The sequence below is a fragment of the Triplophysa dalaica genome, chromosome 12, assembly GCF_015846415.1.
Source record: "Triplophysa dalaica isolate WHDGS20190420 chromosome 12, ASM1584641v1, whole genome shotgun sequence".
NCBI classification, from domain to species: Eukaryota; Metazoa; Chordata; class Actinopteri; order Cypriniformes; family Nemacheilidae; genus Triplophysa; species Triplophysa dalaica.
The window spans coordinates 645570-670167 of NC_079553.1; the positions used below are offsets into that span (position 1 = coordinate 645570).

The following is a 24598-nucleotide window of genomic DNA, read 5'->3' on the forward strand; positions in this document are numbered from 1 at the left end:
GTTAGTGCAATGAACTAATTTTTTTTCCCTCACTTGTATTTCCACGTTCTGCGCTTGCCTTTCCACATGCTGCAGTTCCAGTTTGATGATAATTGGGGTAATTAGGTAATTATGTAGATTTTAAATGCACACTTTAAATCGACAAATGCTTTCCTCTCTCTATATGCCAATTGCTTTTCTTTATCCATTTGTCAATCGAGTCAAAAAATGCCATTGGACAGTACAAACATGTGGGCAACCAATCAGCTTTCGGCTCAGTTTTAGGATACACCCTTTCTCACATATGCCATACGAAGTAGATGTAAGGCGGAATTTCATTGGACAGCGAGAAAGCCCAACAGCCATTAAAACAGTGACTTTATTGCGCCACACACTATAAGTACATGGCATGGCAGAAGTTAAATATATGTGAACAAAACAAGCATACAGACAAACGCTCAAATTAAAACGTGTTTGCACACAGAACAAGACCCTATAAAACAGGGGTTCTCAACTCATGGCCCTATAGATCCACCTTCCTAACCAGCTCAGCCTTAATCTTATAAAAACATGAATCACCTTAAAGTTCCTCAAGTGCCGACTGCTTTGTATGCTTTTGAATCGCTCTCACGATACTTTAACGTGATACGCCAAGCAATCTGGGGCCCGTTTCAATAAGGAAGTTCAACCAACACCGAGTTAAAATCTGAACTCTGAGTTGATTTACTCAGAGAATCTCTACTCTGAGTTTTCAGTTTCAGACCAGCTGATTTGAGTTCAATCCACTCTGAGTAAGTTCACTCTAGGTTACGCACGTGCAGCATGGCGATGAAAAGCCATCATCAATTGAGTGAAGATAGCACGATTCACCATGGCAACGGCACGTGACAAAAAGCGCTCTGTTCATTTCTCGCCAATCGAATTGAAGGAACTGTTACAAGCGTATGGTGAATATTAAGAAAAAAAGAGCAACACAGCCACAGCAGCAGAAGAAAGAGAGTTGGCGTGGGAGAAAAGTGCTTCACGTGTTAATGCGCAAGTTTATGTGTCAATCACTTTTATATTTATTTTGTTGAAACTGTGAAAATGCGAATTATATTTAACTCTCTCGCTCTCATGTAGGTGATATCCTTCTGCAATAAAAAGATCTTGGCAGCAGCTGAATATGAAATATACGACGGCGTCGTAAAAAAAAAAAAACATTTCGAGAATAAAGTCGAAATGTTACGAGAATAAAGTCGAAATATAAAGTCGAAATGTTACGAGAATAAACTCGTAATATTTTGAGAAAAATAACAGAATTTCTAGAAACAATGGATGTGGAGGATTTGGTTAAATCCTACTTTAGATTATGATTTAGCAATAAGGAAATTCTTTGTCTTTTGGCGCATCATCACGGAGTTATAATTAGTAAAAGGACACTGCAGCGATCATGTAGGAAACTGAATTTATTCAGAAGAAAAAATCTGACATGAAATACGAATTAACTCATTGGTTCAGATGACATGCTCAAACATAACTTCAACTCTTAAACTACAACTTTCACGAAAATAAAATGCGTATTACGACGAGTTTATTCTCGTAACATTTCGACTTTATTCTCGTAATCTTGAATTTATTTTATTTTTAACGTGCCACTAAAACGCCGTCGTAGAAATACAATAACATCATTTATTCAGGAAAGTTTAAAGAAATAAAATGGTCTTGCTAGTAAGATGCCTGATTGGGAAATGTTAAATATACTTCTTAAACTGGCCATAAAAGTTCAGATAAAACGTCCAAACGGGGCCTCACAATTCTCTCCCGACATAAATATAATTCTCTGCGAAAAACTGCAGCTTACTCTTCTCTGGGTTTCTGAATAAACGAACATGACATTTTAAGTTCTGTGTGACTAAATAGAGCGCGATTAGGAACACGATCAATAAACATATGACGTATGCAATTTCAACACCGCTCGCGCTTCGAAAAGGGGGCGGAGATTGTAACAAACCCTGGGTTTGCGGAATAAAACCTGCTCCCGACCAGGTTAGGTTCACGGAGTAGGTTACTCTGGTTACTCTCTCGGAGTATAAGATACCTCGATTTCTGAAATGGGCTTGACTTACTCCGCGGTCGCGGGTTTGACATACCTCGCGTTCTGAAACCAAAAACCCTGAGTATTCCGTTTTCTGGGGTTGACTTACTCTGAGTTTGCACTTACCCTGCTTTCTGAAACGGGCCCCTGCAAAGCAGTTGAACTTTATTTATCCTGAATCCTTTAAAAAGCTTTTTCAGGTGTTTTATAAGGGTTAGTTCATTCCAATGAAACATCTGAATCACGGCAGAATATCCAGTTAGAACCTCTTCACAGGGCACTTACGGACTTGCTAAGCAAACGTGATGCGATTTCATTATCATAATATCCATCACAGTTTAACTTCCAAGAATCAATATTGTATGTTAACACATAATATGAACGCTCACATAGCAAATAAACTTACAGGAATATATTTCTCCAGTCAAAGTTTGTTCACGTTTGAACCGAAACTAGATGAGATCTAAAGTCAACACTGCTTAAACTTCAATACTGGAGAATGCACCATGATCATAGTAACACACTCACATCAAACTACACGTTGTCGTTTCTCTAACAATTTATTCACAGCGCTCAATATTATGCATGTGAATTATTTTCTTATTGTGACAAATCGTATGTCGTTGGAAAGGTCTAAGACTATAAAATAAATATTTCATCACTGTTTTATACAATCATTTATGTAAGAAGAGGAATTGATTCATAAATGACAAGAGTGTGCATAAGAAAGATTTATGTGCTGCTCAATGTCTGGCGGTACACACATGTTTACTTCAATATTTTGGATGAAAATTATTATCTTATCATGACAAACTATATATTGTCAGAAAGGTCCAGGACTCTAGAATGCATATATGATCAGTACTTTATGAAATAAAAGTTTTTAGAGTGTTCTGGTCTTGAAAAGCCCACCCTCAACATCTTATCCAATGATGAAAAGGCAAGACGGTCAGCTATGTGATGTATGTTAATTGTGTTATTAATCCTTACCTGAGGATGGAGCTCTCAGTCTAGGATGTGTTAGGTCGGAACCTGCAAGAGAAAAAATAAAAGAGTTCAGTAGAACAACAAGTCGCATGAAACCGTGTCTCCGTGAGTTATTAAAAAACACATCGAATAAACATCACAAGCTATGAATCGGTGATGAGGCTGATTGACACCAGGGTTCTAGGAACAGGCTATAGGGTGTTAGTGGAAGCTGCCCAAAAACAGCCCGCGTGGAACCATGCGATGGATCCTGAAAGTGCCATCGATCTCAGTTTTAGCACTTTGTGGATATCACAGTGGTCAATGCCTTCATACTGCACCATCAGCTGGCTGCACAACAGAACCGCTGGATCTGGAGCTTCCAGACTGGAGGCCTCAGAATGAAAGCTGCTCCGCCTCTGCTCCTTCCACCTCATCTTCTGTTCCAACAGAAGCACACTCAGGACATATCTGCCATAAGCCAAAGCACATCACAGAGCCAGGCAAAGATGAGAGGAGAAGATGCAAAGTGTGCCATCAAAGCACTCCAGTAATGTGCCCTGCATGCAATCTGTTGCTGTTTCCATCAGACACGTGATTGTTTCAATTACTGGCACGATGAACATTATTTGTAATAATTGTTGTAATAGTTAGAAAGTTAATAGTAAGAATGTTCTAAAATACTGTAAATACTTCGTAAAATTTTGAAAATTGCAAATTGTTTATTCTGTAATATGTTTTCTAAAATTCATTTCATATCCATTTCTTGTTTGTGTCCATTTGTCACTGTTCATTGTGTCTGCTCATGGACAAAGTAAGAAGTGAAAAAAGCATCTCAATGTGTTTCTTTAATGTTAAATGTCATACCAAGTAACTAAGTATAACTCTTATAACTCATGAAGCTGAAGACTTAAACACAATAAAGACCGTCATCTTGTCCACTTTGATTTGTGAATTTTTTCACAGCAAAGTTTGTCTGCCAAATCATGTACAATTGTTAGATACTGAGGATGACAAACACACAGTCTCTACCATTCACAGCTACTTCAGTGTACATGCACTCAAAGTTGATCCCGATTTACTTGTTTATGCAGCCTTATTTGATATAACTTCACGAACAAAATCGTCTTTTTTATATAATCTTACACCTGTGTTTATTATGTAATATTATTAACGGTTTGAGATATTATACATAATTAGCCTGTAAATTAAACAAGACAAGTGAGTCTTACAAGTAACTGTACTGTTGTGATTGGTGAATTGTTTCTGTGTTTTGTTTCTCTTTCACATGTTGCTTTACTTTATATAGATAGTTTCACAAATGGCATTGCAATTTTCTCATGTTCTTATTCATAAAAAATGGTAAATATTCTTGCTTCACACATGGTGGACACAGAAGGGTAAGTCCATTGTCTAAGGAAAAGTTCACCTTCAGAATGAAAATTCTGTCATTTACTCTCCATCTTGTCATTTCAAACCTCTATGAGAACATTTTGCTCCCCATTTAGTTTTTTTGTTTCGTGTCAATACAACAGAAGTTAATGGGGGACACCATTTTTTGGTAACCAACATTTTTCAAAATATCATCTTTTGTTTTTTGCAGACGAAAAAAATAATTAACTAAATATGACAACAGGGTGAGATTTCTGTTTGAGACATTAAACCACTAACCGTAAATTACAGAATGTTATAGTGGACTTAAGAGAAACTAAGACAGGCTTTGTTTTCCATTGTATTTTCAGGTAATATTTCAGAATGTATGGACTTGAAAACCTTTTAAGCATATTGTTTATGATGTGATGTAGCCATTAAACCGACATAATTGGAACAATTTTACTTTGGAAGTAGGTCATGAGGCTTAGTGCAAAATTGTCAATTTTCCAGTTTTTTTTTCTCTGTAGAAGAATTCCTCAACGAAAAACTAAAGAAAAATATTCATTGGGCATTGTCGCCTTGTTAGGGATGCATTAGAATTGTTGCATTAAAAGATCGCCTTTCCAAGAAAGGATATGTAAGAAACTTACTTTAATCACACATTTTATCTTTATTTCATGCTTATAAAATAAATTAAGGAATGACAATAGTGTGAGTAAATCACAATCTTGATGAATCATGATCACACACCATCCTCTTAGTGTTTCTAACACTGGACACTAATGGGCTGGTTAGTGTTATCATGTTTTTTTCTTAAACACAATTCAAAGCAGTAAACCTGGCACGTGATTATATGTAATAAAAATGTTCTTTTATTTCTCTGTTGCTACAGATAGCTCAAGACTTTAACCTCCTCTTTGGTCCAGACACATCTTCCAAACTGCTTCAGAAGTGGCACAAATTCTATAAAGAAATGGTGATTGGAGAAGCAGAAGTCTTACTAACCCAACCCAGTCTGCCAGAATTCAGTACAATAAGGAATCTTCTGCAGATCACCAAGGTATTCTGTACTTATCCAGACGAGACTATTTTTAGTGCAGTGTGTCAAAGACAGTACTAATGATGACTTGACACAAAAAACTGATAATTTAAGATTGTATTGGACCCAGAAACTATAAATAAAATGTAATATAAACTTGGCACTTTTCCTTTAGAGTGGGCCAGTGATATGGCATCCTTCCTGCTGCTCCTCCATATTCTACCACCTCAACCTTCTAAAAAAAGAGAACATCAGTGCAGCTTGTTCCATGGACCATCTAACGTGTTTCACAAGGTATGTGCCACACCACAGTTTGTAATCAAAGTAGGTACCACAGACTAAAGACGTATTACGATGTAAATTAATGACAATTTCTCTATTAAGTCATGTAGGAGCTTAGAAGAACATTTGGACAGTCAAGAGGTACAACCCCAGCCATTCCTCCTTGCCTCTGGAACTCTGAAGCAAGCCGTCAGCACCTACTACATTGTGATTGACATGATGCCCATCCCATGCCAGGGAGCCATTGGCAGCCTTCGATGAACGGATCAAAGCGCACTTCATTTTTGGTGTAAGCTATGATGATGCTCTCAACAACATGTACACATTCCTGCACACATCAGTCTATGGTATTGATGTTGATAGCACTAAAGAAAGTCTGAAGGTTAAGGAATTGAGAGCCAAGCTTTTAAACAATGTATAAGTGCTACATTAGCAGATCGTTGCATTGTGCACCTAGTTCGTTAATTCAGCACCTTAAGTTTTTTCATGGGTTATATCCTGGCAAACGATTTATGGTTATTTGTGCCCAGGAAGGATGTTCATTGCAGTTTCAAAGTTATAAAGGTTTTAGAAAGCATTTAGATAGTTGTCATAATAATACTGTTGACATGGGCACAAGAGGTGAAATTGTGCAAACACCTTTCACCAACAAAGCTCACAAAATGATGATGCTGACATGGACCTAGATGTGATAAATCCACCTTCATCCGCGTCAAAAGATCAGGCAAAAGAAATGTGTACTTCAATTATAGCGAAGTTACAGGGCAGTGGTGTCACAAACAATGTTGTGTTATGTGTTGAAAGTAAAGAGGAGTATGTTAATGAAGTACATGCCAGTCTTAAAGAACAAGTGCTAAGTGCAATGCTTGTTGACAATTCAAGTAGAATCAAAGTTGAAGAAGTCTTCACCAATACCTACAATCCATTTAGTGACTTAAATACAAACTCTAAATGGATTAAGTATTTTCGTGATAAATGGGGTATTGTTGAACCCATCGAGATTCACTTAGGCATGAGATTTGAATCCAAGAGAAACAAAGAATCTGGTGTCTATGAGCAGGTACCAGTAAATGACACCTTCATTTATATACCCCTGTTAATAGTCCTGTCGCGGTTAGGAAATTTCCCTTGTGGTAAATATGGGTGGCACAATAGCGCAGTTGGCGGTATTAACGCACCCACCCACCCACTCAGATATACTGGTTGTGTTGATTCCAGTGGACTCTGTATTAGCAGTATACTCAACACTGACAGTGTTGATAATTAAATTAATTAGTGTCTCTGAGTTAACTTTAAACCCTGACTTGGTCTTCATATCCATTGTGGTGTTAATATTTTACACTAAAGGAGATGGAAGAGTACACTGTCACAGTGTTAATAATGCCAACTCTCTCAACAGTGTTCATTTAACACTTCAGCAGTGGTTCCCATATAAACCCTGGTTGAGTGTTCATATTAACTCTGATGCTGTTAAATTTGCAGTGCATATTCACCTGATTCATTTTCTGATTTATCTTATTAGACTACCTGAATAAAGTTTAATAACAGTTTATTTATAAAGTATATGTTCGATCATATTGTGTTGTACATTCATTCATTGTTATTGTGTTAAAAACATTGATCAATTGCTTTATAATATTAATAAAAACACCTTCATGCTTGTTTACCAATGACTTCTCAATGTTCTTATCGGTCCCAAAAGAATTGTTATATCTTAAATATTTACGACACTTCACTGTGAAACCATAAAAGACAGACAAACACGCAGTCTACATTCAATGCAAAGCTAAAAATTATGCTTCACGGGTTTGGGTGAATAAAAGGTCCAAAACGCACCACATAAGATGTGAAAATAACGTTATTAAACGCCCAAGGGTGAATTAACAACGTAAAAACAATAAAACAAAACGTTTCTGTCATGTTGTGAAAACACATATTTATAACGTAAACAAAACTCAACATTTTGTCGTTTTAAATACATTGGAGAGAAACGTTATCACAACTATTTCACAAACACGTTTTTGTGTTTACTGGGGCGCCAACCTTTTTTAAAAAAGTTACCAGCCTACACCAGCGTTTATAACATTTTCACCAAACTTAAAGGCTCACAGTACATTTTCTGCAAATAATATATGGACAAACAATATGTCAACTGAAAGAACAGAGTCTCAGCTTTTAAACAAAAGAAACCGTCTTCATTTGTTTGTTTTTTATCACTCCGTAGATGTGGGTAGGTTTCTTCAAAAATACATCACTTTGATTAAACAGCTGAGATAATTAACTTTCATAAATTTTCTTCATACTCACATAGTCACTGAAAAATGGTTTTAAATTAAAGTAAGGTAAGTAGAAAAATGCATTTGTTTGTATCAACACAAGTGATTTATGAAAATAGAAACGCTGCCTACCATCTGTTAACCTTTTTTAACCTTTTTTTCCAGCCTGGGCATGACGAGCCTCTATTGTGCGAAGTGGCTATAAATCTGCTGCTACACAAACCAGTGAAATGGACCAACATTGTACAAATGTTGGACTGGTTTGTAGAGGATGGTACACACATCCTCATAATGGAATATCCACATCCCTGCGAGACCTTGGCAAACTTCCTGGAAAGTCATAAAGGACGTCTGAAGGAAACAGAGGCCCGTCATCTCTTGCGTCAAGCAGTGAACGCAGCCAAACACTCCATTGACCACAATTTAACTCATGGAGACTTACACAGAGAAAACGTCTTGATCAACACAAGGACGATGGAGCTCAAATTGATCGACTTTGGATTCAGCAGTCTAATCCCAGACACTCCTTGTGAAGGTGAGATGGACTAGACTCAAGATTGTCCAAATCTACAGTAATGAATTGACCCCATTATACTTTGACTTGAAGGACATTTGCTAATGAAATGTTTGCTCACTTTGGCTTGCGTTACACCGCGAACTGAAGGGGTTGCGGAGATGGTCTTGTCTATGGGTAGTCTGGTCTTCATGATGACGACTGGATATGAGGCGTTCAATCGCAGAGATCAGGATCTACTACACAACCCGAGGATCAAGGCCCTTGGTTTATCTAAAGGTAAAAGACCAGCACTCACAAAACATCCTTGTTAAACACAAACCAAGCATCTTCTCTCATCAGTTTTTCTCACCAAATGCTACTTTTTTACTATAAATTGAAAGAAAACAGGATATTGTTTCCTGAACAATAAATGAAAATACATATTTCTGTAGCTTTTGTTATGTTTGACAGTGTTTTACAATGAACATACGTGACTAATCGTTTCTCTCGTAAACACTTCTCCTCACACAATGCCTTGATCTGACGATCCGGTGCTGGCTCCCTGAACCAGCCGACAGGCCAATATTAGAGGAGCTCCTAGACCACGAGTGGTTTAAGCCGGATTAATGGACAAGAGTATCTTATGTTTTTCTTCTACTTCAATTAGTTAATTTAGCATAGCCGGTGGTCCTTCTGTCCTTCAGTCAGTGCAACAAATAAAGTTTTATTTAGATGGTGTTTTAGAGACTCTTGTTTGATTAAATCCGATGAGTTAACACTCACTGACGCTCCTGCTTTAGCTGACTGATTTTTTTTTCATTTTCCCTTTTTTACTATTCAGTAATAAAGTAATATTTTTGCCCACAAAAAAAATACTATTAGTGTTTTATCATTAATAGTGTAAAATTCTTACATGCTGTAGTTTTTTACCGTACTAAAAACAATAGGGCATAATCTACAACTATATGTTAAGGGGATACTTCACATTTGTTCGTTCTGATGAACACAGAGAAAGATATTTGGAAGAATGCGTATAACCAGAAAGATTTTGACAGATTTTGGGTGCAAAATCTGTCTGGTTGTAAATATTCAAATATCTTTCTCTGTGTTTATCGGAACAAAGAAATGTATACAGATTTAGATTTTGCGAGTAAATGACCGAATTGAAGGGTGAAGCATCCCTTTAATATAAACCAGTACCTTACCAATATATTTTCTATTTAAACCGCGTACAAATATTTGAGTCTTTTCCTACAACTTACTAAATTATAATAATACATTTATTTTATGTAGCGCCATTAAAAGTTTCCTTCTCAAAGCGCTGCACAAAAATCAAAACAATACATCACACATTAATAAAGCAGCACAACAAAATACTGTAAAAAACAAAGCAAAAGATCCAGTCAAATAAAAGCAGTTCTGAAATAAAAAGTTTTAAGACGGGTTTGAAAGTGGCTACAGAGTTTGCTTTCCTAATGTTTATCAGGAAAGAGTTCCAGATCTTCGGAGCATGAGCAGAAAATGCCCTATCACCCATGGAGCGGAGCCGTGTCTTGGGCACATTAAAAAGACCATACTGAGAAGACCGTAGATTTCGACAAGGTTTGTAAGGAATTAAAAGATCACACAGTTATCGTGGGGCCCGGTCATGCAATGCCTTAAAAGTTAACAAAAGGATTTAAAAATCAATACGGTATTTGACAGGGAGCTAGTGTTAAGACTCTAAAACTTATGAAATATGATCGCTGGATTTAGCCCCAGGAAGAATTCCAAAACCCAGAAAGGTCTTAGATACTCCAGCAAGAAGTGCAGTATAATAGTCAAAATGTGAGAAAACAAAACAATTTATAAACCTTTCAGCAACTGAGATGGACAGCAAAGGAATAAACAAGTAATAATTCTCAAGTGGGAAAAGGATGTCTTAACAGAGTTCTGAATAAAAGGCTCAAATGTTGGCGAGGCATCAAAGATGATTCCAAGATTTTTAGTTTGCTTTGAAACTCCAGAAAAACACCATAAGTAGACGTTGTCATAGGGTGGGCATTGTGCAGTTAATGGGGAGAGTTTAAAGACAAAAATGGTCAGACATCCAGTTCTGGATCATAGTAACACAGTTACAGAGATGCACAGTGTCCACATTTTGGCCTGATCTTGAATGAATATAAATCTGTCTGTCATCAGCGTAAAATTGAAAATTAAGATTGAGCGATTTAAGTAATTCGACAAGTGGATAAATATACATGCTGAGAAGTAGACGACCCAAAACTGACCCCTGTGGATAACCAGTATATTAGTGACCGACCTTGGATCTAAAGCCACCAATACACACAAACTGTCTGCGGTCATTAAGATGAGACCTGAACCAGTCTATGATTATCTCTTACAGACCAAATACACATTGAAGGTGATTAAGTAGCACTGCATGGTCAATGGTATCAAAAGCTGAGCTAAGATCCAAGAGAATGAGAAGGATAGAGCCAGAATCAGAGTCTGTTAGTAAATCGTTATTAACTTTGACTAACGCAGTCTCGGTGCTGTGCAATTTCCAGAACCCAGATTGATGGGGCTCAAGTAGATTATTTTCTATTAGGTGGTTGTTCAATTGGGCCGCAACTACACCATTAAGAGTTAAACCAGATATGGAAGACTCGAGATCGGCGATAGTTAGAAAGAGAGTTCACATCACTGCTTTGCTTTATTAAAATGGGAGCGATGGCAGCAGTTTTAAGTGCTACAGGCACCACACCAGTGGACAAAGAATCATTTATTAAAGGAAGCACTAAAGGATAAAAATATCAAAGCATGATTTGAAGAGACTACAGGGCAGAAGGTCGAGTGTGCAGGTGGACGTTTTCATTCAAGAGACTTGCCTGCAGTGTGTCTCAGATTGTACTGGATTAAATTTAGAAAATGTCCTACCAGAGAAGGTTAATGAATTAACAGTTTAAACAACAGACTCCAAATAACTGCATATGAGTTTGTGGACATTAATAAAAATCTTTCTGAAAAACTGAAGAAAATCATTACACAACTGATCAGATTCAGTCATGGAGCTGGAGGCATCTGCATCAAGTAAACTGTTAATTATATGGAATAGCCCTCTAGGATTATATTTAATTATTTTCAATAATACATTAAAAAAATGTTGATATTCCAAATCAATAGCCACTTTAATGTGCCAGGCGGTCTCTCAAAGCTTGATAAAACACACTTAAGCCTGTGCAACGCCACTTTCGCTCCAATTTCCCTCATGCAACCTTCTCTGAGCGCAGATAATGGTTATAGGGGGCCGTCCGTACAAATGAGACATGACGTGTTTTTAGGGGAGCAAAGACTTTAAAAGTTGGATTTGAGAGCATCATTAAATGATGAAATTTTATCCTCAAGGGAAAAGGAGGACATAGCATTTAAAGTAGAGAGAACTGAGTTTGCAAAAACACCATGATCAATCGACTGCCATTTACAAAATGTAATAGTACGAGTGTACTATTATAGAATATTACTATTATAGAGTGTACTACTATAAAATAAAATATTATTCTATTTTATTAAAGTATTTTAAACTAAAATACTGATCGGGTGTGTTTGAATGGGTTTGGAGCTCAACTGTCTAGATCTGGTTTGCCCACCCCTGACACACCCTGTGTTAATATCAAACGTGGATCATGAGCATCTCGTGCATAAAACACATTCTTACAACACGATGCTCCAGTTAAAAGAAGTTTCAGCTCGCGTCTACACTGGCGAGCAACGTGATGCATGAAAGACAATGGAAACCATCAACTGTATTTTCCACTGATGCGGAGCGATTTGAAGCAATATGTCGATTTGAAATAATACTAAAATCGGGGAAAGCACAAATTGGAATTAATTTCCTTGCAAGATTTGGACGTGTGTATACAACTGTTGCATCTGAATACGCTTACTTACCTACTGTGTAGTAGAAGTAAACAACAAAGTATGTCCGAATCCTCAGTATTCATAAGGTGAGAAATGGTCTGCTGGTTACGCCCACATTCTGAAGCACCCAGCGACTGATACTTGGGATAGTCTTCTATTCCATGAGCCCACTGGACAGGAAAAGTTCATACAGGAGCATGACTAGAACTGTGAGGCAGGTGTTTTCAAAAGTGAGTATTACCAGCCAACAACGTGTATCTTTGCGTTGCAGTCGCATTTCTTTAAGTGCTGTAGCGTTGACATGTAAGATGCTACATAGTGAAGTAAATTCGTGATTTTGGGGCTTGATGAATCAGGGAAGCAAATGCAATGATACAGACGAGCCAATAAGTCATCGAATGTGGGCAACCACATTTAAGTATTCTGAAGTCTCCGTTTTATCTGTTTACATGGAAATGCGGCAGACCTTGTTTTAGTTTCAAAACTCCAGGACTGCATTTAAAGTCTTTTATTCAGGGCCAAAAACTCCTGAATGAACAGAGACACAACTGAGTGTTGATAGTAAATGTTTTTTTTTTTATTTGACCACATTCCTTCACCTGGCAGTGGAATCTCTTATAGTTCACTCACCCCAGGTGAGCTTAAGATCAACAACGTGTCACAATGGACTTGAATTTACAAACCGCTTGTTATCAGCATCAGTTATGGACAAGAGAAATGACAAGGGTTGGTCCAGACAGTATTTGGCCCCAGTATATCTATGGCCCCTTTATGGTAGTGAATTAATAACATCAGTCACAAAAATAGCATCTAGTAAACATGATTTGGTGTTCTGATTAGTGATTCTGTACCAGTTTAACCACTGCACGAATACTGCTCATAATCCAACAATAAAATTACACCTTCTGTACTAGTATGATCAGGTTCAAGGTCACTCCTGAAGCAAAATATTACGTAAAAAAGCATAACTACAGAGCGCGCAGTGGAAAGAATATGAAAGAATAAGCTTCAGTAAGTCACCCACAGCATAGAAAGCAATAGTGCGCATGTAAGACGTTGAAAGCTAGCAAATGTTGAGCTCCTGCAGGGTTGAATCCAGAGTGGCATGCATCTTGATGTTATCTTCTCTGGCTGTGGCAAGCCTCTCTTTAACACAGCAAATAAAAGCACATATTTGTAGTGTATCAGCATGTTTGACAACAGACGATCTAAACCTCACATACCTGGATTTGCAATGTAAAAGAAATCTTGAGTAGATTCACACAATATATTATAGTATAAATCCATGTACTATTGACTAAAGACAAGCCCTGGATTGTGATTTAACGCCAGGCAGCTCATATTCATATCAAGGTCCAAAAATGCTTAGTCAAGCAACAGGAATCAGTTTAGGTTTGTGCTGTTTTACCTTCCAGGTCATCGATGGTCTTCTCAAGCTTGGACACGGATCTCTCAGCAAACTCTGCTCGAGTTTCAGCCTGGCAGAGACCCGAAATCATACACACACTGTAAAGATAGCTGTGCTTGAAGTGTTAAAGAACATGAGACAAACTTAATAACAATTGTTCACTTCTACCAGAAAGACTCGGAAGGCCGAAGTTGAGTATTCAACATTTATTGGACGCTGATAGACAGAATATAGATTATATAAAGATGGTTATTGGTTTCTTTGGAGTAGGCCCTGTCCGTGGCTCGCATCCAGAGGGCCAAGAAGTCCTCCACTTCCCGCCTTGAGATGGTAAGGCGGGGGCGTAGCCAACCCCCCTGGGGTTATATTGACAGGGACCTCCTGGTGGTGGTGGGGAGGATGGGGGCGAATCACTGTTGCTTCGACTGTGGACGTAGAAAGGGGTAAGTGGCAATCTTTTATGTTTCATTTTAGAAGGTGATTGAGTCTTCCTGGCAGAACTAGCGCTGAAGCTATATTTCTTTCAGTCTGCCAGTCAGGATCTTGATTTCCTCTTCACATCTGTCCTCTTTATCAGAGTACTGCAGGAGAGAAGCACAGAGAAGCAGTCAGACACAAGAGTCTGTACAATCTCCTCTTTATTTATATGAAACATTTAACACAAGGTGCAGTGAGCTGGAGGTCACAACATGACACAAACACATGAGGGAAAGTATCGAAAGTTTTTGATTTGACTGACAGCGCCTGAATGATTCACATGACAGGCCACAGACGCCACAACCTCACATCTCTTTACTGGCCATCTGATAAATAATGTGCACAACATGGCTAGAGCTAGCATTACACAGATGGGTGGTCGACGAACCTATCGTACATGTGTCCTATGGTGTGACACAGCAAAATAAAAACAAATAAACTGTTCATATTATAATAAAACTTAATGATATTATATAATATTATTATTATTATATAGTTTTATATGATGAACATTTATATTTATCATATAACAGAGCATAAAGCCGTTCAGACCGCCAGCGACAAAGTGATGCGATGTCATTCATCTCAATGGAAAGCTGCCGACTTCTGGTGACACGAGCAAAAGTGACCATTGCTGAAAGGAAGTGGGCGTGTCTATATTTACATATATACATTTGGTAGACGCAAAAAGAGACACTGACATTGGAAATGTAATATACATGTCTTTCTGACTATGTGCTATATACTTGGATCCAACCCATGACCTGCTGCCATGCTCCAACCACTAAACCACAGGAAGGCTACCTTTAGCGAGGTGACACAGTTGAGATTTGCTCAACTTTATGCAAATGATGAGCGACTTTTGGGAGTAAACAACAGTAGGAGTAAAGCAGCGGTGCTCACATCATCTGTCTCTTGTCTGCAGAGTTTGTGTATAAATGTTTCTAGAGCAACCAAAGCTAGGAACACCTTCTAACCAACTCATAGCAAGAGACTAGTAGCTCTGAACACACGATAAGAGAGTTTTATCTTCATTGTTGTTTATCTTCATACGACACGTTTGCATAATAGTCTGTCAACTACCGTATACAAAAAGAATCTTGGCAGTTTCTCTTACGTCAAATTTGAAACATGCTCATCTTTAAAGGTACAGTAAGATAACAGCAGAACACATTACAAGATCATTGTGTCAGAGGAAGTGTTTCATGTGATGTGATGGGGAAGCAGATGTAAACAGACATTGCACTCAATAGGGCTGTCCAACGGTTATTCGTAACAAACTGTATGCAAAAAGTTTTTGTATACATAATATGTGTGTGTAGTTATGTTTATATAAATACACACAACATAATAATATCATTGAAATATGCAACTTGTATACAATTTATATGAAGCAAAATGATTGAATATATCAATATATCATTTCTTAAAAGTAAACAATGTATGTGTGTAATGTGAATAATAATTACACACACACATATCTTATGTAAACAAAAACATTTATTTTCCAAACGATTCCAGAACAGAACGTCATAATGTCTATTGCTAAAGTTCTAACGTGATTCATGTAATTAATTAAAAATCAATCAGGTTTGACATGATAGGATGATTTGACATCTTGCATCTTTACATAGACAGTGTTTTTCCTTTTAACTAGTCTACGCAGTATTTTGCTCTCTTGAATTTTTCACAGTTTTAACTACTAGTGATGGGAATCTTGATTCATTTGATTGAGTTCATTCAGTGACTATTTCGTCATACTGTATATCACATACATACGCCAGTAGGTGCTTGAGTCAGTCTTTTACAGGAGGACATTGATCCCACTTGGGTGCAGACTTAAAGAGTGTCTGACGTGATTGATCTCTCATATTTAACAACAGCAACAACAAACTATTTGTTTAAGTGTCATGAATGCGTCAAAATCTCGAATTATGATTATATAAATACATGCTTACAAAAAACATTGTTATACTTTCATTATGAAAATAACTTTTTACTACAAACCACAGTTAAATCATCATGTTTGTAAAATATTAGATTTATCGTTTAAGCAAATATATTTTCAATACAGCCATTTGTATTGCGATAAGAAGACAAAGTACACCAAAAGATGGTCACTACCTCACTGTTTTAAAATCTTGGTTCAATTTCATAATGGTCTTTACATTGTGTCCATTTCTGTGCTTATTGAACGAGCGCTCTCCTCTTTCATGTCGTTCATGAGTGAGTAGCAGCAGCAGCTCATTCAGTTCGTTTATGAAAGAGACGACTAATGGTTCATGTTGTTCACGAACGAGAATCAGAATCAGTGAGTCCTTTCGTTCCTGTAAGATTGAGATCTCTCTCGTTCAGATTCAAAACACTTGTTCGGCTCGCTCGTTCAGTGCATTCAATCAATCATATGCACCGTTAAAACTCACACTCGAACGCCTTTGGCTCGTGCTTTAGACACACTTTTAAGAGAAGAAGCTCTGTGCTCGAGGGAAGATTGGTTCAAAAAGAAGGATTCGTTCATGAACATAACATCACCAGTAACTGCGCTGGACTACATCAGCGGAAACACAAGAGAAGAAAAATGTAAAAGGTGAAGTGAATCCAGTCAAAGCCACATTCAGAGATCACATCAGAAAGCTTTGTGACCGCAGATGAGAGAGAGAGCGATGTACACTATGTGTGTGGTAGGTGGACAGCCCATGAGAAGCAGGACTGAGGTGAGGTCTGGTGAGGAGCCCCGCGGGGTTATTAAGGGCAAGTACCTTCTCCTCAGAGGCCTGCAGGGTCTTCAGCGATTGGTCGAATCCCCTCAGCTGCTCCTCTAGAGCTGTTTTGGATGGCCAGTCACACAAGCGCATGCAGAGGGTCATATAGAGGAGGGGTTGGGGTAGAAACCAGGCTAGAGGAGGGTCCAGACCGCAGAGCAAACAGCCAGAGAGATGAGGAGGAAGCCAGGTTATTGAGTTCTATTTTTCTGCTCAGGAGCGACATCATGAGGTCTCGCTTCAGATGTGTGCTTGACATGTAACATGCACTCGAGAAGCAATAAGGCCAGTACCATGGCGTCAGATTTACATCACCAGGACTGTAATACCTCAAATTAGTTTTTGTCTTTTTGTAAGTATTCACCATCCTAAAAAGTTTTCATGATTCAATTCACGCGTTCAGGTCATAAAATTCAGGACCACAAATTCAAATTTACTATAACCAAGTGTAAGATTCGGGAATGCAGGGAAGAGCAATCGACTGTCGACCAAGAGTGCAGAACCCAAGAGAAGAACTTCTGTTGCTTCTTTGGTAACGGCCACAAGGTTAGCGCTGCGTTAGCACGCCGTCATGTTGTGCTACAGAACATTTCTCAAATTAAGTCATCAGTAAATTTGATGTCACAGTTAATGTTTCACTGGAAGATCTCCTTGATGCAACTTTTGTTTAAGTAGAAGTCGGCCAGTGGAAAAGTAGCGCAGAAGTACATAAAAGCTGTTTATGTTCATTTAAAGCTACTTGAACAGAACACCATTCTTTGATCAGAGCTTTCCTGTGGCTCAGTGGTTACAGGAAGGTGCTATCAACACCAAGGTCATGGGTTTGATCCCAGGGATTACTATACATTTGTTTTTTAAGTATAATGCAATGAAAGTCACTTTGGATGAAATCATCTGCCAAATGCATAATGTAATTATAGTTCTTACTGCACTTTAACTGCTATATGAGGTTTTGTCTTAGGTTTCAGCTTATGTTTTGAACTTAATTCTAATTTTATGTTAAATTGCACATTTTGTTTCAGTGCATTTTTCTGCAGTGCAGAAGGTTTAATGAAACCTTAAAATGTTAGAATTATTGAAGTTGTATGTGCAACTGAAATTGTTAGAATTTTGAAAATAATTCTGTTATTTTGTTTCATTTGGTAATTTTGTTCAAAACATTGTGATGCGTATGGTTAACCCTGCATCTAGATATTTACCCAATCATGAGCAGAGTATATCGTTACACCTCGTATATAGAATGCGGTGTAAAGAATTACAAATAAAATATATTTATCATTATCTTCTCTTCTCTAGAATGGTGATAGGCCACATAAAAACATTCAAACGCGCAATATACATTTCAGACCTAATAGAGCAGTAATAACTAGTAACTGGAAATGTGCATAAAATAGAAATGCTAAAATGACATAAAATGTTCAAGTACAATTACAACAGTTACTGCATCATCAAATTTACTGATGAATTCATTTGAGAAAGTTTTTGTAGCACCACATGGCAGACGTGCTACGGCAGTGCCACCTAGTGGCTGTTACCAAAAGAGCATCAGACTGACGGTCGATTACTCTTACATTTACATTTAGTCATTTGGCAGACTTACAGTGCACTTATTACAGGGACAATCCCCCTGGAGCAACATGGAGTAAAGTGTCTTGCTCAAGGACACACTGGTGGTGGCTGCTGGGATCGAACCAGCAACCTTTGATTTACCAGTTCAGTGGTTTAACCCACTAGACCACCATCTCCACTCTTCCATGCATTACACTGATGTTACACTTGCTCATAGCCAGATTAAATTCTCAAGTGGTGTTTGACATCCTAAATATTGAGAGCTTGAATAATGAAAACCTGAATTTTTAGGACAATGAATTCTTACAAAAGATTTTATAATAATTAAGATGAAGGACAATAAAGATCGAGGTTATAAATTTGATGGCTTTTTCAAATTCAAGTCCCGTTGATACCGTTCAAAGTTAAAAGCATTTGAAAAGATGCCATATAGCAGCGGTCTGTTTAGAAAAGGGACATGAACGGTCTTCTGGTTCAGCGTCTGTCACAAAGTCTGCATTGTTTGTCAATCTTCAACAAGCCATGCGAGGCAGATGTGATGCTCCGATCCACCTTTTTTGCTTCCGATACATCATGCTCGACTTAACATTCATTTCCTGACCCGTAAAACAAAATAACGAACAAATGATTCACAAATTTAGTGAATTATTTATTAAACCAGCAAAATAAAACAAAATCTTCACTATCTTAAACTTGAAATTCAAAATTAAAGTGCAAATTAAGCAGCTGAATAAAAGCTTCACTAGCTTGATAAACAGGTATAAATTAATGGAAACAAAATCTGTGAATAACTGTTATGTGCAAATATAATTTAAAAATCAGTACACAATAAACAATAAAGCAGCTGAAATTGAGCAGAAAAGCAATAGCTTCACTGCTTTAGATATTCAAACAGGAATCTGCTCTTTTTAATGCTTTAGTCATTAAAGCAAAGTCCACTAAACTAAGCTAAAGTTTAGTGGAAATCAAATTTAACATCCAACACCGAAAGATAAACAAAACACTAGCTTCCCTAGCTTGTGCTGCACATGTAAAAATAAACGGAAAAAGATATAATAGTTTAGTTGGTGCAAATAGAAATTCAAAGTCAAATTATCCCCAAAACTCACCGCATTGACATCTTTATTTTTTCCGTATACATGTTTGCAGACTTTTTGGTACAGTTCAGGTCTCAGTTACGCTTCACAATGTCGTACCGCGGCTCCAGGTGCTTTATAAGGAGTCTGAAGACATTGTTCGCAACGACGGACAGCGGTTGCAAATCCATTACCATGAAATTCAAAATGCTTTCAATGATTTTCGCTGCTTTCACACTACCAGATGGAAATTTCTGAATTCTTTCCGCTGTCTCCTCCAAAGTTAGCTGCTTCGTACCGTCTCGTTTTAGTTTCTTCAGCTTATTGAACTCGGCGTGCTTAAATTAGTAGTATTATAATGAACAGCTTTATCACAACCCCTCGGAACATTTACTTCGCGTGTATTGCAAACAGCGGTGTAACTTGTTGGCGTAGCTGTTCTAAAGTAAATCTAAATGGCAGATATTTTTTGTCGCTCCATGCTGTTCGCTGCTCAATGTAAGCTATGTTCGCTTGTTCACGCGCACTACGTACAGAGCATGTTGCTAGCGTATGATGTCACACGCTTCGCAAAGCACAGCCACGAGAGTGTTTAAGCGCCGGTGTCTCCAGGAACTTTTACATCGCCTAGCAGAAATTTTATGTCAGCTAGATCGGGTATCGGTGCAATTTGTCACCGATACCCGATCTAGAATTTTATTCAGTATCGACGCCGATTTCCGATACAAATATCGGATCGGAGCATCCCTAATTTGCTCCCTGAACTCTTTGTAATTTGCTTTGGATAAAAGCGTCTGCTAAATGACTAAATGTAAATGGCCCTCAGGAAGACAAAGCCATTTATGGTCTAATTGTATTGTGGCCAATTGTGGGGCATACAACCAAATACAGTTGAGAACCACTGATCTGAAAGCATTTCAATGACATTCCAGTAATACAGGTCATAAAGCTAATGGACACGTGAGAACAGGCTTTAAAGAGTAGATATTTACCATAACATGTTGGAATATTCAAGGCCTGAGGTCATCTGCTTTTGGACTGAAAAGCAAAACATAGACTTCAGCTCTGAAACAAAAAACTCAGACATCCTCATCCTACAGGAGACATGGAGTAGAGGAGACGGACCCACTGGTCGCCCTACAAACTACAGAGAATTCATCATTCCATCCGTCAAACTGCCTGGCGTCACACAGGGAAGAGACTCAGGTGGAATGCTGATCTGGCATAAGTCCGATACGCCCACTGAATAAAAATGATTAAAACTGGCCAGTTTTACAAATGGATAGAAATCAACAACACCATGACGTCAACAGATAAGAATGTCTGGAATCTGAAGGAATTTCAGTGCGTAAAGGACAAGTGCGCAAGCCTAAGCTGAACAAACGTGATCTCTGATCCCTCAGGCGGCACTGCAACAAGAATCGTCATTCATCTAGAAGCGAGATCGCCACATGGGCTCAGGACTACTTTGGCAAACCTGTGTCAAGTACCACAATACGTAGTTACATCCACAAATGCCAGTTAAAACTGTACTGTGCCAAAAGGAAGCCCTATGTTAACAGTGTCCAGAAGCGCCGTCGACTTCTCTGGGCTCAGAGGTATCTAGGATGGACTATCATACAGCCGAAACGTGTACTGTGGTCAGATCAATCAGTATTTCAGGTATTTTTTGGGAGGAATGGATGCCGTGTGCTCCAGACCAGAGAAGAAAAGGATCATCCAGACTGTTACCAGCAACAAGTCCAAATGCCAGGGTCTGTCATTGTATGGGGTTGTGTCAGTACCCTAGGCAAAGGTAACTTGCACTTCTGTGATGGCACCTTTAATGCTCAAAGGTAGATAGAGATTTTGAAGCACAATATGCTGCCTTCAAGAAGACATCTTTTCCAGGGACGTCCATGCATATTTCAGCAAGACAAAGCAAAATCACATTCTGCACATTACAAAGTCCTGGCTGCAGAGGAAGAGGGTACGGGTACTTGACTGGCCTGCCTGCAGTCCCGACCTGTCTCCAATAGAGAATTTTTGAAATTTTGAAGCGCGAAATGTGACAAGGAAGACCCTGTATTGTTGCCCACCTTAAGACTTGTTTGCAGGAAGAATGGGACAAAATGACACCTGAAACACTTCATCACTTGGTGTGTTCACTCCCTAAACGTATTTTATGTGTTGTGAAAAGGAATGGCAACATTACAAAGTGGTTAATGCTTTACTGTCCCAACTTTTTTTGGAATGAGTTGCAAGTCTGAATGACAGGAAAGAATGTATATTTACAAATGACATGAAGTTGACCAGACAAAACATGAAATATTTTGTGTTCATATTGTCTGCAATGAAATACAAGTTAAAGTAAATTTAGAAATCACTACTTTCTTTTTTTTTATTTGCGTTTTCCCTACGATCCCAACTTTTTCTGATTTGGGTTTGTACTTTCACACTATTTGTTCCTTTAAAACAGATGCTACTGAAACTGCATAAAAAAACTTGAAGAATGAAATATCCACAACAAAAATTCAACATCACAAACAGATACTTGTTTTAGCACACGCTTGTTTTGTAAGACACTTTCCTGTCTGGTGTTATCATACACATTATGAAATGGTATAACCTCTCGCTCTCATCAGCAGCTTTCTCTGCATCCTCCAGCTTCTGCAGCGCTGCAGTCAATCTGTCCTGAGCCCTGTCCAACTCTTCTGCCATCAGCTGAACACGTCTGCTCAGAGACACCACCTCCACCTGGAACACAGTTTGAACACAAGTACACAGTCCTTTGAAGAAATATGTGTCTGCATTCTATTCAACGTTTACCTCACCAAATGCATTTTAAATGTATTGTGTTAGACAAATGCTATGCCAAATAGATCAAAACCTGAAGTGTTTTGATATCCTGTATAAATCTCGTAAAAATAGCCTGTAATGTGAGTATTTTCTTCAAGAACAAAATTCAATTGTTGCAATATTTTAAACGTAGAATATAAAATAAATAGTTAATAAACGTATAAATAAATATACAGCAAATTGAAGCACATAAAAGAAAACATATCAGTGGAAAATCAAGTAGACATCATTAAAACCGAAGGAAAACTGAGCTCAAGAGCTCAAAGCATTAACTAAACACTAAAACAATATAGAGCATTAACTTAACTCGCCTCAGTTTTTGCCGTCATCATGCCCTTCATCATAAAGACCTGTGCAACGGTTTCACAGAGAACATGAAGATACAATAATGCCAAACTTATGTTCCTGCGACATTCCAAAACACTAAATGTTCTGTTTACATCATATTAAAGCATATTAGGTAACATAAAGGCTCACGCTCATAATTTGTCCGGTGAAGTGCTTTCTGTTCATGTTCAGGCTCTTCTGCATTTCTTTAGATAATACGCTTTATAAAGGCGAATGCTTAATGTTAATGGATTAAGCCACATTTAGCTTTTTGGAATGTCGCAGGAACCCAAGTTTTGTACACAGCGCCGGAAAACAGCTCTGTGTCCTGCACACAATGAAGCCGATGCGGCTGCCGTTAGAAGTGCACAGATGGTGGAGGGATGCAGCGCATCATGTGCTCAACAGATCTGACAAACGTCTGACTGCACATTGTTGCTTTTTAGCCACCATCTTAGTCTTACACCTGTTATGGCAAGCCGAATTAGCTTTTAATCATTCTCAGGATATGCGTTTTTGATATCGACAATTACATTTTTACTAGTTAAAATGATCATTCTTGATAACGATTACTGTTTTCGTTGTCAGTAATTACATTTTCACTATTAAAAATGTGAATTGTTGATATCAACAATGATGTCATCACTCACAGAAATGTGTATTCTGGATATTAAAAGTTCAATTTCGACTAGTAAAAACGATATCAAAAATTAATATCCCGAGAATGAGAGAAGCACAGGTAAAGAGACGCACAGGTAAAGAGACTCACAGATAAAGAGACGCACAGGTAAAGAGACGCACAGGTAAAGAGACGCACAGGTAAACAGACGCACAGGTAAAGAGACTCACAGATAAAGAGACGCACAGGTAAAGAGACACACAGATAAAGAGACGCACAGGTAAAGAGACGCACAGGTAAAGAGACTCACAGGTAAAGAGACGCACAGGTAAAGAGACGCACAGGTAAAGAGACGCACAGGTAAAGAGACGCACAGGTAAACAGACGCACAGGTAAAGAGACTCACAGATAAAGAGACGCACAGGTAAAGAGACGCACAGGTACGCACAGGTAAAGAGACGCACAGGTAAAGAGATGCACTGATAAAGAGACACACAGGTAAAGAGACGCACAGGTAAAGAGATGCACTGATAAAGAGACACACAGGTAAAGAGACGCACAGGTACTCACAGGTAAAGAGACGCACAGGTACGCACAGGTTAAGAGACGCACAGGTACGCACAGGTAAAGAGACGCACAGGTACGCACAGGTAAAGAGACGCACAGGTACGCACAGGTTAAGAGACGCACAGGTATGCACAGGTAAAGAGACGCACAGGTACGCACAGGTAAAGAGACGCACAGGTACGCACAGGTAAACAGACGCAAAGGTAAAGAGACGCACAGGTACGCACAGGTAAAGAGACGCACAGGTAAAGAAACGCACAGATGCTCAGCTTCAGGATGAGAGTCACGTGTTGTGAAGTGAGTTTCTTAAATCATCACACACATACACCTGACGCGCCTCTCGACGGGAAATGACGTTTCGCCTGAATCCTCCTGTCAAAATAAAAGCTGTTCGACCAAAGTCCCTGGAAGGAAAGTCACTGCACTCGGTGGATTGAAACGGCTCCTTGCCGCTATATACTCTGTCTGAAGGCAAGCGACACCGCTTCCGGATCCAAGCGCGTGATCAAAAGTCATAGACACACAACAAATAATGCTTATAAACACTCACTCATGACGACGTGCTG

General features: G+C 38.4%; 2 protein-coding genes and 1 long non-coding RNA gene across 3 annotated transcripts; 2 read left to right on the plus strand and 1 right to left on the minus strand.

The window, feature by feature from the left end:
* The first annotated feature begins 5300 nt into the window (after positions 1-5300).
* LOC130433381 (uncharacterized) lies at positions 5301-6388 on the plus strand. Its single transcript, XR_008908573.1, has 3 exons — positions 5301-5456; positions 5611-5729; positions 5820-6388. It is a non-coding gene; the product is annotated as an uncharacterized LOC130433381 (long non-coding RNA).
* A 1847-nt stretch (positions 6389-8235) lies between these two features.
* LOC130433380 (serine/threonine-protein kinase pim-3-like) lies at positions 8236-10093 on the plus strand. The gene is made up of 3 exons (XM_056763215.1): positions 8236-8528; positions 8658-8786; positions 9976-10093. The coding sequence occupies exons 1-3, from the start codon at positions 8243-8245 to the stop codon at positions 10053-10055; spliced, it is 495 nt and encodes a 164-aa protein (XP_056619193.1). The 5' UTR covers positions 8236-8242; the 3' UTR covers positions 10056-10093.
* Positions 10094-13452: 3359 nt separating this feature from the next.
* On the minus strand, positions 13453-17838 carry LOC130432661 (tropomyosin alpha-4 chain-like). The gene is made up of 4 exons (XM_056762148.1): positions 17034-17838; positions 14318-14378; positions 13798-13869; positions 13453-13535 (listed from the first exon to the last, which is right to left on the minus strand). The coding sequence occupies exons 1-4, from the start codon at positions 17139-17141 to the stop codon at positions 13453-13455; spliced, it is 324 nt and encodes a 107-aa protein (XP_056618126.1). The 5' UTR covers positions 17142-17838.
* Between the last annotated feature and the right edge of the window lie 6760 nt (positions 17839-24598).